This window comes from Calidris pugnax, unplaced genomic scaffold (genome assembly GCF_001431845.1).
Source record: "Calidris pugnax isolate Ruff unplaced genomic scaffold, ASM143184v1 scaffold89, whole genome shotgun sequence".
Classification (NCBI taxonomy): Eukaryota; Metazoa; Chordata; class Aves; order Charadriiformes; family Scolopacidae; genus Calidris; species Calidris pugnax.
The window spans coordinates 7,678,025-7,697,249 of NW_015090865.1; the positions used below are offsets into that span (position 1 = coordinate 7,678,025).

The following is a 19,225-nucleotide window of genomic DNA, read 5'->3' on the forward strand; positions in this document are numbered from 1 at the left end:
CATGTAATTAGCATAACCCTTCTGGATGCTTGTTTTATCATTTGCAATATAGTAAAAGATTGATTATCGTACTGTACCTTTTGAATTTCATTAATAGAATTGTTTTGTCCACTTGATTAATAAATTGCCTCAACCCCAGAATAATCAGATTAAACTAGGTTGCCATGTTCCTTTCCACTTGTAACATTCTTATTTCCATACAGTGACTTTTCACTAAGGCCCTGTGTAAATTGGTCTTGGGTGCGTTTTGTTGTCTTAAATGTGTTTCAGTACACGTCCTTTCTTCATTCTCCCCTAATAGTGTAGAATGGGTATTTTGCTGTTTGCATCTATTGACTACTGTCTTTAAACAGTCAGGGATGGAAGTGGGGTGTTTTTGCTACAGTTCCTTTAACAAATCAAGTGTCTGGTTCCATATATCTTAAAGTCTTTTAGGTATTTTAGTTATTATTTCACATCGTGGATCCCCAATTTTGAATACTTGAACCTTAAGACATTAGGGGTTTGTTTTATTTACTGTCTTATTTTTTTAAACAAACCAGATTACACAAAAGACTGAGCCTTGCTCTTAGGAGTTAGTATTAAAGGTTTTCAGTCATATAATAGTGTTTTAACGTTCACGTGTTGTGATCCATCAGTTGTCAGTTGCATTAAATCAGTGACATCCCAACAGCGGAGCAGGTTTTTTTGCACTGAAATCAGCTGATCGTGTTTAAAGGAACATTTCTTTTTGTTGAACCAGTGTATTTTAATGAGTTCAGGAGTAAAGTCTGTCCATGGACTCTCTCCTAAGCCCAGAAGCACTGAAGCAGGACTGGCACAGGGACAGTGGCCACGCAAAGCCCAGGCCAGAGGGTGGCGAGGAGTTGCCTGGCCGCGGGTGCTGGGGGAAGCCGAGCCCCCACTGTCAGGAGAAGGCGACTGGGCACGGCTTGGGAAATCCACCTGGGAAAAATATGGCTCTGCTTCTGAGGATCATGTGTGCAGATTTCAGGTGAAGCTGCCGTCATCTGCACAATACCACGAAAGCTTTCACCCATGAGGGCTGGGTTGTTTTCTTACCTTATGTGTGTTACTTCCCATCCTCTTGAGAAAGGAGGATTTGTTACTTGATCAGGTAAATCTAGGGCCTGTAAAAAATAGCCAGGGCAGTAGCAGCTAGTAAGAGTGCCACATACATTGCCTGTCTGAGGAACCACACAGGATGGAATGGTTTTGCAGTGTCCTGTGCCTGGGAGAACAGTGGAGTGGAGGAGGGAGGGGACTGTCACTGCAGCATCCTCCTTGAAGGTTGGCGGGGTCTGAGCTGAAGGGTCTGGACATGCTGCAGGGTCTGAAGTCTGGAAAACCCTTAAAACCAATTGCTCTCAATTTTTTCTTCCCCACAGACTTCTTGCTATATGAAAAGTTTTCACTGTGTATACTACATATAGAGTTTGTATATATACGCATGCATGCATAGATGTGACAAATACATGAACATTCAAAATTTCTTAGCAACAAAATATGAATGAAGCATAAACTTATGTTCCAGGATTAAGATTTAAGTTTCTGTCTACCTGGGTCAATGTTTGAGGTTACAAAAGTGTTTGAGTCATTGAACTTTAAGACTGCATTCATCACAGCTTCCTAGACTAATATAAATTTCTTCCCATTAAGTCAATAAGCATGGTTACATCAGACAGCAGTTCTGTCTAGAAACTAAGATTAATGAGCATCATAAAAGTGACATGAAGAGACAACTTGTTTGATTTATACAGACTATTTTTGTCTTCTCAGTTTTAAAATAAAATTCAGGTTATTGCCTCTATCAATATAGAGGTTTTCTTCTCGCTTTTACTATTACAGAAATATACTTTTCAAATGGTGGCTTCCTTTTAGCCCTACCATTAGGTAGACTAACAATATAATTCACTGATACTTTTCACTTCTTTGAAAGAGCTGCTTTTTTTTTTTTTTTTTACATCTTTTTTATTCATCTGTTGCTGTTTTCTGTAAGAAAGTGTACTTCTGTTTAGAAATGGAAATTGGTTTCTATTTATTTAGTTTCAAATTCAGATGTAAAAATGCAGTTGTTGGTGCTGCAGCAGCAAAGCCTGGTTCTGGAGCCTCACTGTAACTCCATCAATGTATGGTGGGTCGATGCCTTGGTCTTCTGAGCTGTTGCCAAAGCCATTTCCTGGCCCACGGTGGCCCCCCATGGTGCCGTGGCATCCCCAGCTGCCATTTCATTTGAAAGCATTAACATCAGACCGGGCATTAACATACTTTAATTCCATTGAAAATGTTAGTGAAGTGTGTAGTGTGAGTGATCAGAAGGTGTGGCCAGCACTTGCTGTCTGGAATCTGTCTGACAGGGCTCTCGCGGGAGGGATGACCTGCTGAGGAGCAGGACCTCAGCGCGCCCCTCGCTGCGCTGGCAGAATTGCCGGAGTTTCTTTTACCTGCACAAAGTGATGTCTCTGGTGTTTCCGTGCTGGAGACTAGGCCTTTGCTTCGTCTTTGCTTCTTGTTATTAATTCTCTGAGTCCTGTCAGATCTCCCAGTTCTAAAACAAGGAGGAAGCAGTAGGAATAGGCCACAGTAAACCTCTTTTTATTCAGACTTTGTAGGCTGTTGAGACGAAAGAGCTTTAATGAGTTCTGCTGTCTGCTGCCTGTGTTATCAGTGAGTCAGAGGGGGACAGTTCCCAGTTTTTCTGGAGTAATTCAGTTTATCCATGGCTTGCCAGAATTTACAGAAAAATGTTCCTGTCTGTCATCAGAGCAATGGAACCCGCGTGTCTGTAACACTTCAAGTAAGAGTGCTAAAGATATTTTTAATTCTAATTAGTCAGGAACATGTTCCTTTAAAAGTATGGTTAGCTTAAAGCATTATTCCAGGTAAAAGAGATATTTGTACAGTTTGCGATGCAGGTATGGCTGTTTTGGCGTGCAGAAGGAATGTCAGCATTTCGTTGCACTTCAGACCTAAGCTCCACATGATGCCAGGAATTTCCATTGGAGGTCCCAGCAGTCACTTTAGTTCTAAAAATCTGAGTACAAGCAGAATACTTACAAATGTACAAAATGTGCCGTATTATTGAAATTTTAAAAATCAATTAAGGCTTTTCTGTAATTGTCCATAGACGCTGCATGCTCCAGTTGAATGACAGTAGGCAATTTGTAAACTGTTTAGGTTCATTGTTGGCCATCTCTTAGAATTGATTGTCCTTTAATTAACTTATATCTATCATGCATGTAATGCGATTCCCAATAAAAATTACAGAATTTTAATTGAAATTGAAAAGTTCTGAAAGGTAGAAATATAAATAATATGTATTATTTATGTGCATACTCCAATTTACATGGACGTTCTGAAGAGTTTTTAATAACAAGGCAGGTTTTCCACTTGATTTAATTATCAAGTGACTTGACTGAGTATTTAAATTAGAAGAGTATAATTTGGTTTATTTCATAAAGAAAAGCTTTACATCTTTATGTCCGTATTGATTTGCCAATACTATTTAATGAATTTCAATTCACAAAAGTTATATTAGTCAAAATACATCTTTTGGATCGGTAAATGTAGCCCTATTTTGGGAATGAGACCACTTGAAAAAAATGCTGAGCATAGTTTAAAATAAATTATCAGAAAGCATTGCTCCTAAATGTACATGAAGAATTGCAAAATGGCAGCAAGCATTCTGTTTTTTACATATAGTTATTGTATATAATTCCAAGAAAATGATTGTCTTTTCAGTAACCCAGGGATTTCCTGTGTTTGCTAAACCAAATATGCTGTTTTCATGTATGCACTTATTTTAGCTCACATACACTGAAATTTTTTTTTTTAATTCTTCCTAGCTCAATTTTCAATATTTTTAATGAACTTTGACAGAGTAAGCTTAAATGATTATATTATTGCTGCTTTGTATCATTATACCTATATGGAATCAGTGCAGCAACTGGTGCAAAGAGTGCAAGTGCTCATAACATCTAATCACGGAAATCATACTGCTCGTCATTTCGACGGCGTGCAGCCCCTCAGGAGATACTGGGTTTGGCCCCTCGTTAGCAAAAGTACGGTGGCACTGACTAAAGAGCACGGTGCTGTGGGGTCTGTACCATGGCACGGACTAAGGAGCAAACCCTACAGCGCTGTGGGTTTTGTCCACCGTAACCTGGAGCAAGGCAGGGTGAGGTCTGGATGGCCGTGGCGGTGTTCGCAGCGCCGCTGGCCGGCTGCGGTGAGCCCTGACCCGACGGAGCGGTTCTGCACGGCTGGGGATGTGACAAGTGGTGTCACGCAAAGCCACGCTGCCCGCTTCCCGCACGGGACCATCTCCTGAGGCAGTGCCGGCCTCTGCTCTGCTCACAGCGCTTATAACCTCCCGGTTATCCTTTCTCAGGCAGCAGGTGGACCCTGCTTCATGCTGGCTTTGACTCAGATGATGGCTCCATCACTGGTACCAGCAGCTCTCCTGGCCTGCAGAGGTTTGCCGTTAACAGGGACCTGATTTGCAGGTCCGCTTCTGATGGTACACTGCTCAGAGACTGCTGCACAGGTACCACATCTTTTATCTGGGCCAAAAGCACCAGAGCCGTATATTTTGAATTGTTAATGCTATCCTAGCTTCCCAGCTGGCTCCAGTAGATGCTGTATCATTATGTTTTCCTCCTTCGTCTCATGCAAGAACGCGAATCTGCTGATTTCAGTGTCCTCAGGGTTGATGCCCTTGCAAGAAGCTGTTCTCTCCCTCAAACCTGTGTCCCTTTTTTAAGGCTGTCTTGTTACACTGCATTTCATCTTTGTTATGGTAATTTAAAAATTTAACAGGTTTATTAATCCTGCAGAATTTATTATAGTCAAACATGAGATATTATTAAGTTGTTATTGTACGAAGCGTTTACCCTCGCTGCTGGAATGACTTGTCCTCTGCATTGGCAGACACAGAAACATTCATTTTGTTTCCTAATTAGGAGAGCTGCAATCAGGAATCATGACAGAGTTCAACTCCTCAGTGTACAGCATGCCAGGTTCCATAGTGCAGGCTTTATAAAATTCTCTTTAATTCAGGAACAGAATATCATTAACTTTGTAAGTGGATGAATACAATGGACAAGCAATTTAATTAACTTCTAACATTGGATGTTGGACAGGAGACAAAATGAAATTATGCACATATTTCTTATGCAGGCAGTCAACCTTGAAAGGGGCTTGATTGTGATGGGTCAGACAGGGGGACAGCTTTGTCCAATTATTTGATGTTTAGTCCTAGAATATGAAATTTGAAATTTGGTACTTTGTAAATCAATCATCTCTTATTTTGAGGCAGTTACAAAGGTTCTTTGAGATACAAAACAACCACCAGTGACGGTGACACGCTAAATACAACCTTTTACCACATGGTACTTTCCTATTTGGAGATGACCTGTATAATACTAAATGAAATGGGCATTAATGCCTCCTCATCAAATTGAATTTGCCATCTTGAGTGTATTATGTAAGAATATATCAATAAAATACTAAACTGATTTAAAGTTTTTAAAATTTAAATTATTTAGAGTCAAGTAAAACGTGGTAAGAGTCATCCAACTCACCAGTCTCCTACTAAATGAAACACTTTTTTTTAGAGGAAGAAAAATATCGTAAAATGTTAAATATCCAGCAGCCTCTCCCATCTGATCAGAAGCCATCCAAGTTGCATCCCAGTTCCAGTAGCACTGGAAAGACCAGTCCCGTCTTGTGTAACACAGCTGGAGGGACTGGTGACCGGCTGTGAAAGCCCAGCACAGATCAGCCACCGTAGCGGGTGCGGGAGCACCTCGGGATTCGAGCGGAGCGTTTCTTGTTCTAATGCTGTTGCTGAGCGCTGCGCAGGGCTCTGTGGGTACCGCTCCTGGCCTGAGCGGGGCTCTTTGCTGGGCCTGGCTGGTACGGACGGAGCCACAGGTTTCTAGCAGCAAAAGGACTTGAAGGAATCGCCCAGATTTTCTTGCTGGGCTCATGTACGTCTGTCAAGTTTTGCTTCAGAACTAGTTAGGACTTTTGCCCTCTCAGCATCTCCCTTCTGCCCTCAACAGTCAGGGGAGTGCTCCCAGGAGGACAGTCCACAGGCTTGGTCTCTTCATAGTGATCAAACACCTGTAACTAGTCTAAATTAATTTCTGTTCAGTCTGCATCCACTTTGTCCCGTGCCAGTGTTGCTTTTCAGCTCAAGTAGTCCTTTCCATCGCCCAGTGCCACTCATCTCTGGTTTATTTGCAGCTTCCCTTTGTTTTCCTGGGGTATGGAGTCAGCCTCTTCTAGTCACTTCTTGCAGGACAGGATTTTATTCTCTAATCCTGGTGGCCTTTTTCCAGTGCGGTCAAACCTTTTACTGGGGAGGTGGGAGCTGTTGATGTGGTTCCAGATGATGTGCCACCATCCCGGCTGCATTCCTGCTTCTCCCGCGGTGGCTGTCCCTCTCGAGCTGCACGCAGAGAGCTTGGCTGCCTTCTCACGGCTGCATCCCTTGGTGATCTGAGGTGCACTTGCTTGTGCAGCACTGGGAGGACAGAAGCACGTGGAATCGGGAGTAAATTTCTGGAAGAGGTGAAGTGCTTTTTTGGTCCCTGTTGCTATTGGTTATGCTCCTAAAATGATTACAAAAATAGATGTGCAATAGGATATAGAATATAGATTGTTTTCTGAAAAATAGTATTCTGCACTTTTGTGTTATTGTCTGCAGCCTGAGATTCCACCTCGGTTTCTCTCGGTTCATGACCTGTTGCCAATATCTGCTGGATAAATCTGGCTCTTTGTACAATATTTTGAGCTCTGTTTGTCAAGAACATGTAACTGAAATAACCATTAAGAATTTAAGCATGTAAGTGCATATCTCTTTTTAGATACACTTACTCTGTCTGCTATGCTTACAGATAAGAATTAGGTTTTATTTCTATCTCTTCCCATACTGAAGAGCCAGCGAATGTTCCATGCCGTGTACTTTGTCCTGGCTTTGAATCCACTGGTGGGTCCTCGGCAGAGGTTTGGGCTGTGTGGTCCCTGGTGCCTCTTGCAGTCAGGCCCATGGACCAGTCGCTGGGGCAGGACTCTGCGTGGCCCTGAGTTATGGTGTTGAATCCTGTATTCAGGCAACCTCCTTCCGTACTGGTGCAGAGCCAAGCTGTGTGCCTCTTATCCTGATTGGGGCCTCTGGAGCACTGGTGGAATAGAAATATTAAATAACAGTGTGATTAATGGCTTTGTGAAGGTCCTACTCTGAGTTCAGGAATATTGATAAGTGGCCTTTTTTTTAGCTGTTCGGCATACGTACACTTTCCTTAAATCTTGTTGGCTCCTTGGTCTGTCAGTAATCTTTGTTTTATGGAAAAGAACCTCTGTATGATATTTTTTTTAATTGAATTGATTTGGAGTTAAAATGTTAAATCTCTTTGTGAAAGATGTTAATATCAAAAGTGGTATTAAATATTCTGTGTCAATGTGGTAGGTTACACATGTATTATTAATGTACTTACCAGGCACGTTTATACATAGCTCAGATTTTTTGTTAATTTTTTCTTTTCTTCTTAAATTACCTAGTGTCAAAGAATCTTTTAAAATTGAATATGATTTTTCATTTGCTATATTGATACAGTAAAGAAATTATAAGGCGAAAGTAGTGGAGATGGATCATGTTAGCTGGAGATCACTCATTTTGTTAGTCTTCAGAACAGGAAGATGGAAGCTGCTGGGACTTTGTTGTTTTTTTCTCCTGAAAATGTACTATTGATGGTTGTTGTTAGCAGAGAGACCACTCTGAGGTATCCATAAAGACCAGATCTGCAAACAAGGTGGCTTTTTATGATGATCTCTTGATTAAGCATCTAAATGACTTGGGATTTAGGTATCTTGGAATTTTTAAAACAGTTACTCCAGTCTGTCATGTAGACAGGTCACAACCTTTTTAGAAAACAAAACAGTTAAACCCATTTGAAAATTGTCTAAATCTTGGTAATAAGTCCAGACATAAATAGTACAAACTGTAAAACTGTACATAAACACTCGTGGATCAGTCTTTTTCTGAATTACATTTAATCAGAATTTATTTTTTAGTTATTTGGATTTTTTTTAGTGGTAAATTTATAGTTACTCTTTCTCTTGATAGTTCAATTGTTATTGGTGTCAGACTTAACTGTTCTGAAGAAAGAAAGAAAAGAGCAGTGGTAGACGTTAAAGGAATGTCTGGTGCTGCTAAACTACAACTTCACAGGAGAGACTGTGGCATTAAAATTAGTTGAGGATGGTTAGAAATCACATCACGTGGTCTGACAGCTCATTAAAGGTGGAAATGTGGAAAGTGTGATCTTTTTCAGCTGGCATAAAGCAGTCAGAAGTCACTGCCCAGCTGCGACAGTACAGCCGAGTCAGTTTGAAAAATTGGCAGGTCCATAAAATAAATAGATGACAAACAAAATAGAACTTTTAAAGTCAAAACCAGCACATGGAAGTTAATCTAGAAATGCAGAAGTACCTTTGCAGGTATGGTTCTAATACAATTATGGTAAACAAATGATCAGGATTTGGGTAGACCTAGTGCTAGATCCCCGTTTCCCCCCCGCCCCAGCTGCACTTGCAGGGTTCTGCTATCAGCGGTGACTTAATTAGGGAACCGTCACTGGAAAAACTGGTGAAGATTCCAGCAATTGTGCAAGTGAGTTGTGGCAAGACAAGGTGCCTCTTTACCACATAACTATGTTTATATTGTGTAACATTGGTTTAGGTTTTATGGAGTAAGAAAGTCTTCAATACCAATCCTGCAGTAGTTTTACTCTTCTCAAGTGAATAATTCTATTTGCTTAATGAGAGTTATCAGATGTAACTTAAGCAGATATTTTTAATATAGACCAAGTTACACTATGCCGAGAGAGATTTAATTTAAGTTTGTCACTTGACTATTTGGAGCCCGCTCACTTTTACACTGTATTAAAGGTGTAGTTATTCAAATATTGTTGAGCTGAAGGCGATACCCGTGTTGGAGACAGGAAGGTGCAGGAGCAGTGTGTAATTGTTTGGAATGGCCTGCTCCGGGCTCCGGCTGTCTGCGCGCCAGGTAGACGAGGCCTTTTGGGGGAAGCTCAATAGCAGTTTAATTGTATGTACTTTAGCTGATAACTCTAATTCAGGAAATGATAAATTGCTGGACACCTCATTTGTTTGCAAATAAAAAGTGATAGACTATTTTATAATGAGTTGATCTGTGTACTCAGCCTGGTTTTTTAACCTTGAATGAATAATAGACATTTAGTGCTAATTTAGCTAGATTGGATCAAGTAGCTTATGAACAGAGTTGACAAGCATATGCTTCAACGTGGCTGGTTATTTGTAGTTACCATGTCGGTCACTATTCAGTTATGCCGAGCCTGCCTGCCCTTGTGCTGTGCCCTTTCTTCACTTCTTGGAAAATGGCAACTATATAAAAATTAACTTGTTTACAGCGAATTAAGGGCAGGTGTTTTCAGGACATGTTTCTGAACTGCAACAGGAACCCAGGCTCACCTGTGGCTTGTTTCCTGGCACAATTGTAGAGTCATTTTGCTGAGGCCATGGCCTGTGGCAGCCTGAGGAGGGGGGCGGCCAGGATCCATGTCAGCTACTGAGCAGCCCTGCTGGCCACGGGACAGGACCCTCCACACACGGCCCTGCCTGGGCCGGGACAGGGGGGCTGCGGGTCCAGCCAGGGGTGCCAGGCTGGGGGGGCCCAGCCAGGGGTGCCAGGCTGCTGGGCACCCCCGTCTCATGGCAGCCCATCACGGCTGGGGCCTGCAGTCCCCCCGGAGAGGCCACGGGGAGGCTGGACCTGTGCCATTGGCCGTGTCAGGTTTTTCTGTTTGAAGTCTCTCAAGCTTCATTGTGACATAAATGGTTGCAGATAAGGTGTCCCCATATAGTACCTGATAACAGCGCTTTTATGTGAAATTATTGTCTTCCTGTCTGGAGTCGATGCAGCTTCTCGTTTGCTGTGTTTCCCTTGACTGAAATGTGGCAGCTAATGGACTGCTTTTTACTAATGGGAAACTCATACATGCGCTTGATGTTCAAGTTTATAAATATGTAAAATATTCTTTTAATTATTGTTAGCAAACCAGGCAGGCAGTCGATAGTCTCAGGTGTGACAAGCTTGGTGCGGACAGGCAGCGCCGGCCGAAGGGCTGGTAAGTGATAAGGCCTTCCTGTTAGCAGAGCCCCGGCTGATTAATATTCAGACATTGTCATGCTCGATGATAAATTAATTCCTTGAACTATATTGATATAGTAGGTTAAACATTGAAAAAGTTGGGTTGAACTTTGACTTTAAAAATTCATTAAAGCTAATTATGGATTTCATGACTACATGAATTACAGTTTCTGTGTCATCATTGGCAATTTATTTTCAATTTATTTAAAGCAATTTTTATATATTAGCTGTATCACATTTAGTGAGGTAATGCAGTAAATGTTTACTCTGTGCAGTAATTAAACTTTCAGGTATTTCCTTAATGCATTAAATTTCCACAGTTGCAATGACGTACTTTAAAAATTATGCCAATGGGTTGTTAATAAAAATTATAGCTGTTTTAATCTTCAGACTTTTGTGGCAAGATTGTTTAATCAAAGGAACAGTGTTTTTAATAACGCCAGATGTGTAATCCATCAGAACCAATTTGTTTATCTTGCCATCACTACCAGTTTTTCCACATGAGTCTTGGCTGAGAGCAACAAAAGAAGTTTCCAATACTATACTTAGAATCATTCTGGAACCTAAATAATAGCAGTGAACATTTAACTTCAGTCTACTTACAGGGAGAAGATACCTAGTTTGATCTCTGTAATAGTTTTGGGGGGAAGATGCAGAGCTCTTCTAATTAACATGTGCTGACTGTAAGTTAAATTTTGCTATTTGTTTCTACAGCTGGAGTGCACTTCCGTACATGCACGTGGTCAGAACAGTCAGGTACTTCTGTCAGTCCTGAAAAAAGGCATTTTGTTACTAACATCATTGCCCTGAGATAATTGCCTGGCCTTTCCAGAGGTCCTGAACGTGTCCTCGAGGGCTGTTCTCACAAAAGCTTTCAAAAGCGGGGATATGTTTGACTGTGTACTCTACAATTAGTGGTTATGATATTAAAGGAGTTTCTAGGAGGTCACAAAGGAAATTTTCCCTAGTGTACCTGTAGGATTTTGTTTGCAGGTCTGTTTGATTTTAGGAGTGTTAAAGCAGAGGTGTTTAGTTATAATGTACAGGGGAGACATATAATGTACAGGTTAAAACCAAAGTTTTAACATCCTTACGCATTTCTGAGGAACTTGGCCAAGCTAAAAATTACTATTTTTCATGATTGTCCAGTCTGAACTTTCCGCCTTGATGCTTTCTGCTCTTTTAGTTAGGGTGTGTATATATATGTATATTCATACCTATTTACTATGCCTAAAGGCCTCTATAAAGCAGAATGTGAAAAAATTTAAATAGAGCCACCAGGGGTGTCTGTGGGATATTTCTTCATGGCCAGGGATATTATTTTGAATTGTGTATGTACTTAAGGGAGTAACTGGGCGACTCACACTCCAATGAAGCCTTTTCTATTTCGCCAGCTCCTGGCTTTGCCAGCAGGGCAGAAAGCACCCGGCTCATCAGCAGTCCCTACTACCACCTGAGGTCAAGGGGTTGTGCTGATCTTCCTGGACTTTGAGAAGCTTCTGGTGTTCCTGAACACAAGGTGGTTTGATGCAGTTACAGACCCAAGGGCTGGCAAATTGACCTGAGAAACGGAGAATTTTCTTATCTGAGTCAACCTGTGAGCTCTCTCCATCACGCTGTGGTGGGGCTACTGAAATACAGGTCCCATGACTAGTCTGTGTCTGCAGAGTGCTTGGAAAATGAAGCAGAGGTGGCTGTGGCTGCTCCCTTCCCCTTGTCCTGGTAAGACGTCACACGTACAGCGGTGTGCACCATCTCCTGTCCGTTCCTTGGTGCAGAACCACTGCAACTGGGGTTCAGAGTGGCCAGCAAGAGATTGTCCGCTGTGTCTCTGTGCATCCTCTCAGACATGGGGTTGCTCAAGGTGAAAGTCAGCAGATTGATCCGTTCAGGGGATGACTGCCACACTGTCCCGGGGTAGCAGCTGTGGAACGTGCATCCTCCCTGGCTGTAGAGAAAGTGAGGTGTCAGTGACCCTCGCTGTGTGCTATTTTTCAGGCTTCTGCCCTAAAAAGACTGTCCTAAAGACGGCTTAGATATTTGCAGGTTTGCTGATTTGCTGTTCTGCAGTTGCTGACATAGGTGTAGCAGGAACAGTCCGTAACAAAGGGAGGAGGTGAGGTACAATCCATAACACAACTTCTGAGGATGTGTGGTAGTAGAAGTACCTTGCAGGTAGCGTAGAATCTGTGCTAACAGCAGAAGTGGTCAATTTCAACAATCTTAAAATGGAACAAATAATAGTTTTTTCCTTGATGTTTGAAATTTGTAAAATTGAACTGTTTGGGGCAGTTTATAATTTGCAGTGTATTTCTGTATTGTATTACTTAGATACTGTATGTACTATGGCTACTGAATGTGCCAGTACTTCTTTTTCCGAAGAATATTAAAATTGTAAATAAGAAAATAAATCAAAGTTCTAGAGTTTCAATTAATATCATTTAGATGTATTGTTAAACTGTCATTTTATGAGAAATAAATTGAATTAACATAATTTCAACAAAAGGTCCTAGGCATTAGTCCCTGAAAGAAAGTTTCTTTTTACTTACATTTCATTGTGTTAGGGCAGTGAATTATAACTGCACTCCATCATTTTTACAAGTTAACATTTATGTACATAAACCTGATTAAGTCTATAACAATGTGGAAGATAGCTGTAATTTCCATTCCATTACAGTTTTGCTTTTTTTTCAGTGGTGTGTTTAGAATTACATGGTCAAAGCCTATCTTAATGTTAGCAGTATCAGTTCCTGAAACTCCACGGTGTTACTTAATCACTATCAGAGATTCTTTGTGCGCAATTAGTTGACACTCAGTGCTACAAATGTAGACTATCAAACCAAACCATTTATGCATAATTCTTCAAAATTACTTTTTAAAAATGAGATTAAAGCTCTAAGTCAAGCAGTGGGCAAATCGGGATACTCAGAAAGTTGTAGCTTGAGCACAAGTGGCAGTACTATTTTTAAAAGAATTATGGTGTCTAAGTAAAACAGGGTTTAGAGCATCTTGATTCTTCTTGATTTCCTTTGGACAGGAGACCCCAAAGGTCCCTTCCAGTCTGCGTAATTCTGCTGTCCCAGATTATGAGAACAAGAAAAGCTCCCTTAAAAGCACTGTTTAGATGTTATAGATAGGCTGAGTTGGCCACATTACTGACACAGCCCAGGATTTCCTTTTCCAGGATCCCTTTTTCATTTGCTTCTGAATTTTTCGGACTTGAGGTGTTTGGGATGATGCCTTGCGGGTACTTACTGAGGCTCATTGTTTTTTTCTTCTGAAGACCATATAAAGAGCGGAAATAAGGCTGTATCCTTATACTGAGTTCTTAAAGATTAAAAATGTTATCTTTATGTATGTCAGATTTTGCCCTGTGCATTGAAGGAAGAGATGGACCCACTGGGGAGAATTCAGAAGGAGTAGGAGTTACTTTCAAGGACAAAAATTGAATTTGACCTGTAGCTTGCATGTGTTTTTAAGACTTTGATCTCGTTTTAGTTCTGAAAGAAATAAAATACACTTTTCTCTAAAAAAAAAAAAGCCCTCTCTGTAACTGTATTGTTTTGCTGTATGTTCAACTGTAAATATATTATTTAAGAGTAATCTCCTGTGTTTGAAAGGCCAGAGTACAGTGAAAGTTTAGCTTGAGGTAGCAGCATTTTCTATTGCTAATGACAGTTTCTTCAGTTAGAAATTAAATATCAGGTAGCAACGTTTTTACCTCATATCAGGATTTATTTTTTTCTGGCAGTGTGTCCTTGTTGCAGGATAGTTAACCTTGAGTCCTCTACAAGAGTGTGTCCTGCATTTTCTTATTTGCCTCCCCCATGTTATAAAAAACCCAAGCAAAGGCCTAAAGGAAGCAGACTGGGTCGCAGGGAAGTGTGCCCATCAATTAAATGTATGACAGTGTTTTCTGTTGGATGGACTAATATGTCAAGGAGATGGGCAGGACCTCATGTTTGTGCTTTTGACAAATCAGCAAATGTTTAATCTCTGGATGTGCAGCGTCTCATAAATAATGCAGCAGTCACTGAACCAAAACACCGCTCTGCCAGGAGGGTCCCTGTCGTTAAAGGGGTAAAAGACAAAATGAAACTAAATCATCCTTTTTGTTTAATGCATTGCTTCTTTCCTCCTTCTCAGTAAGACTTTATCCAGTGGCAGGCTGATTTTTTTTCCCCTCTCAACTTCTGTGGAGTGCATCAGACGTGTGTAAAGGCTCATCAAGTTCTCATTTATAATTTATACTTTTTTTTTATATTGCGCTATAAAGTGTGTTTGCACTACTTTTTCCTTTCTCAATTGATTCTCCTTTGCTCTCTTCTAATATGTAAATTTGCTGTCATTAACTGGAGGAAGACAGTGTAAAATACATCTGTGAAGAAGTTAAAGCCAGCAGGAAGCTCGCAGTACGTGTCGGTAAAGTCAGCAGCCCCAGGCCCTTCTCCAGCCCCTGCGGGGTCTGCGTGGGCAACCTGCTGCCAGTGTGTGACCACGGGCACTTTACCTGCAGCGTTCAAGAGCCACCTCTGTGCTGGGTGGTCTCTTGCACTTCAGATGGTTCTTCCTCTATTTCACTGGCAGAAGACACTGCAATTGCAACAAGCATTGTTTTCCCTCCCCTGGGATGGTGTGTGCTTGGAGCGCAGTGCCCTCAGTGCCATCAGCACCCCTTTCTCAGCCCTTCTGTAAACTGGATCCCAGAAGCCTCAGAGTGGGTACCCGGGAATGAGGGATATGTGGTTATTAGGTGTGGGAAGCTTGGAGAGGATTTCCTTGTGTCTCATGGGGGCTCCGTGGCAGAGAAAAGGGCCCTCGTGTCCACAGGAGGCTGGTGGCCATTCTCACCCCACACCCTGCACTCTGCTCGCTCTGAAGATGCCCCTTGAGCTCTCGTTCATGCTGGGACCAAAGTGTTCGTGCCTGTGCACCAAAGGGGTATGCTTGAGTGGCATCCTGAACACAGTTGCTTTCTTAAGTAATGGACTAAGGATTAGGATCTCAGAAACCAGGAAATAACTGAAGTATTTGTAAGGAAGAGCTACTAATATTTTGTGCTGAATATGGGTGGACTTCAGTTTGCTTTTAAAATTGATTTGCTGAGATGGAGGTTTGTTTGCTTCTGAATGCAGCAGGGACTAATTCTGTGTTTACTTGCATTACTCAGTCACAAACTAATAGGTAAAACTGTAAAACTGTAACAGAATTCCATAGTTGGATTAGGTCACTGGTTTGAAAAAAACTGAAGAGAAAGTTGCTCAGGACTAGATCAGCAGGATTTAGAAGTCATATCTAAATCTGAACGATAAACACACAGTTATTTTATTTTCAGTAGTAATTAAAATTTTTCATGTATTGTTGTGGGCACTAAACTCTGCTTCTGCCTATACTTAGAAACGCATCAGTTATGTGTATATGTATGTATTCAAACATCTAAGCCTCCGCTAGATATCTTTACATTCTTTCTCTTGGGGCCAGTGCCTTGTGAGAAAGCACTTGTCCCTGTGGGCTTCGCACCAAAGGCAGGAGCAGCGGTTGCTCTGGCGCACAGAGCTGGGCATGCTACTCTGATCAGTCGTCGTGGATTTTGTCACCACACTTTCAGACAGGGAAGGCTGTATAAGCGTGTACAAACATCCCCAATGCTCCTGCTGGATTCTTAGTGCTGTACCAGCTCTGCCACTCGGGAGGAGGATGGGGAGCCTGGGGCTGCTCTCCAGAGCTGCCGCGTCTCTCAGCCCTGCCCTTTTCTCGCTGCTGCACCGTCTCCAAAGGTGTTTGTTCTGCTCTGAAAGCAAAGCAAAAGTTGCCAGGCTTTTATAAAAGAATTGTGGGGATGCGTTGGGTGTTTAGAAAGGTGCTTGTCTGTGTTACTGATTGCATCCGTTTGGCGTTTCTAAAAGCACATCTGGTAATTATGCCCTTACCGCATTTAGTCAACTGTTAAGGATCTGCTTTATAATGGCTTATGACACTTCATAGAAACAACAAAGAAAATATTTGTATAGACCTTAGAAAATGTAAAAATGAGTAATTTTATTTATTAGTATTTAATTTCTTCTCCTTTTTTTAATTGGAAAGGATGGTTCTTTTTTGGGTTTAGTTATCCAAGGTAGATATTTTTATAATTTCTCATTTTATTGTTGTTTTTTACAGGCTCTAGGAAGTTTTTACTTTCTTCATGAATCTTTGAAAAACATCTATCAGTTTGATTTTAAAGGTAAGCAAAGGAATTAAATGTTGTTAATTGTCAATTGGCTTTATATCTCCAGACAGCTTTTCTGCCATCACTTCCGATAGTGGTGCCTCTCGGTTTTTCCATGATATGCAGGCTTCTGTATAATGCATGCAGGTCTTGATGGCAGACGTTACTTTTCTTACCTTTTATAGACCTCTTAGAAGAAGTCGATGGACTGGCCACAGGTTGGAAAACGGTGCATTAATCATTCCTGTGCAGATGGATCTTTGGATCCATAGACATCCCTGATGATTTCAAAAGAACTCTGAATGGCCACAGGGTTCTTCCAGGTAGATCAGATATAGGACCAAGACCTTGAATGTCCAGCAGTGATGGTCATTTTGCAAAGCAGCTGAGGTATATTTATGGCTTAAATTACTTTGGAGCAGTACAGGTCAGGAGGAGGGTGTCATTGTTTTTAACCTGCATTGATCCATCAGGTTCGAGGTCTTGCTAAATCTCAAAAGTTTAAAAGTAATGCTAGGCTATGTACATTAAATATTAGAAATAATCATAGAAAATTATTGAATGCTTCCTGAAGTGTATATAGAAAAGATTATGTAAAATTTATGTTATTTCAGTTGAGAACTGTCTTTATATTAAATACAAAAATCTTTTGAGCTTCATTTAGCTTACTGAGCTGAATCACTTTAATACTACATCTAGCATCTCATTAATTTGAGACACTGTTGAAATGGTGGTAACTATGGAGTGAACTAATTGTCTTAATTATATAGATTCATTATTTTTGTTCTCAGTAGAGACAGATTCTCTCTGCTCGTGTAATTGAGGGTATAGGGTCTCCCTTCCCTGAGATGTTTGCATGGTACAATCCAAGATTTAGCCAACATAAGCCCTCCTGTCATCATCAGGTTCAGTGCCAAAGGAAAATTTTAGCTGTAATATCACAGGCAGTTCAGATTTTATTTCTGAGAGAACGGGCTGGAAAACTCAGTAGTATCTGTCCACCTAATTCCTGCACCCGCAATTTCATGGCACCGGCGCTGGCAGAGCAGCCATTCCCCTGTGAATTCCACCTGACATTCCCTCCTGCTGGGCATGGACCGAGGTGTCCTGCTCCAGGGACATCTGACAGAGTGAAAGTACAGCTGATTTAGGAAAAGAGGAGCTTTCTGGGTTTATTAATCATTGATTGACAACTTACTCGCTAACGTAAAGAAAACATGAACGTTTTTTAAAAGTGAGAAGATGGAAGGAAAGAAGGGTAGGGGGGGAAATTTGGTATAAAAGAAATTAGCAGATACTTCTTCTAGAAAATAAACACTTTAAATGTTTAGTGCTTCGTTTTGCTCAGCAAAACCTGACTAAAGCCAGGTGAGGTGTGAACCATGCACCTAAAGATGTGTTTGACCCAGTCATCACTTGGAAAGAAAAAGCTTAATAAAAATCCAAGGAAAGCAGGTGCTACACTGAATCAGTGTAAGTCACCCACTGCGTGCTCAGTGTCGAGCAGGATCAGTCTCCCAGTGTCGTGTTTGTAAAATATGGCCCTGAAGGCTCCCGTCTTTCAGGGGAAATGTAAAACTTGCCTCTTCTCTCATGACTATTGACATTTTCACAGTGTATTAAGCTCTTAAATCAGAGGAAAAATCCAAATTGATACAAACATCCTCTGCACAAAAATTATTATGAAGTTCTGGTTCTACTCAAAAGCATGCAAAAAAATAGATGTTTATATACAGTTCAATATTCCTGCAACATCACTGTGTCTTTTTGGAATTCGCTGCACAGTTGGGTGTAACCGAAAACAGTCTTTGGAAAAAAAGGTTGTCTCTGTTTTTCAGTTCTTGGGTAGAGATATTTGAGATTTAAAATGAGAACAGTTTTCTCCTACAACCTCATGTATTATTTGCTACAGCACAGAAGGTGTTGAACTGTTTTTACAGTGGTCAGAGGCCAAAAAGTTTGTTTATGATTTAAACTATTGACAAGATGTGTATTCTGAAGGGCCATCACCCCACGGAGGGTTTTGCTCATGGGGTATTAGGCCAGTTTCAGTCTCCGTCTTTGATTTACAGAAAGAGTCTCCTTTTCTCTGCTGTGAAATCAGAAATAATGTAGAAGCGCATTTACTTGGAGGTGCTCGAGGAGGCTTCTTTCCTCCCGCATGTGCTTCTCAGCAGCCATGTAAATGAGTTGCTGGTTCATATCGAGCTTTGATGTTAATGTAAGTTGATGATAAAGTTCCTCCTTTCTGCCAAGCACTACCGTTTATTTAGGTTCTCATAGCAGAAGCCTTCAGTCCTTACAGTTCTGCCAAGTGTTTTCTATATCCCAAATGACATCGGGATCTTTTCGCTGACGCTGTTAAACTTACTGAAAGAGGCACATCCATCCGTGATCTACTTAGAACGATGCCACATTAGTTTATCAGGATATTTATCTAGTCTTCCTGTGGGAGCCAGTTCTCAAAGTGATTGACACATAAAGAGTGATACTTCTCCCCCCATGAAGATACATTGCTACATTACAGTAAATGCTTCCTCAGATTATATAAAATACTTTATCTAGACAACTTAAAGTGACAAGTCTTTGTATTGCTTGGTGTTTTCACCAGATTTCCAGTGGAACTGGGCAGATCAGGGCTCTTGATACTAGTTGTTTTGGAATTTTTCTCTTACGCCTTCCCAGTCAAAACTCACTCCGTTTGGGTAGTTCCAGCACAGTGGTAGCTGTCAGAGCTGCCCCAAATTCCTCTGTGGGAGGACTGTGGTACATGAAGTTGGGTTCTCGCCTTTCGATGTGGCAGTACCATGCCCTGG

General features: G+C 41.2%; 1 protein-coding gene across 2 annotated transcripts in view; it reads left to right on the forward strand.

Moving 5' to 3' along the window:
• Positions 1–19,225, forward strand: part of INPP5A (inositol polyphosphate-5-phosphatase A) — a 136,030-nt gene that overhangs the window by 35,672 nt on the left and 81,133 nt on the right. For both annotated transcript variants that reach the window (XM_014945316.1, XM_014945315.1), the window contains exon 4: positions 16,361–16,424. In XM_014945316.1, the coding sequence (XP_014800802.1) occupies positions 16,361–16,424 (64 nt within the window). The remainder of the gene's footprint in view (positions 1–16,360; positions 16,425–19,225) is intronic.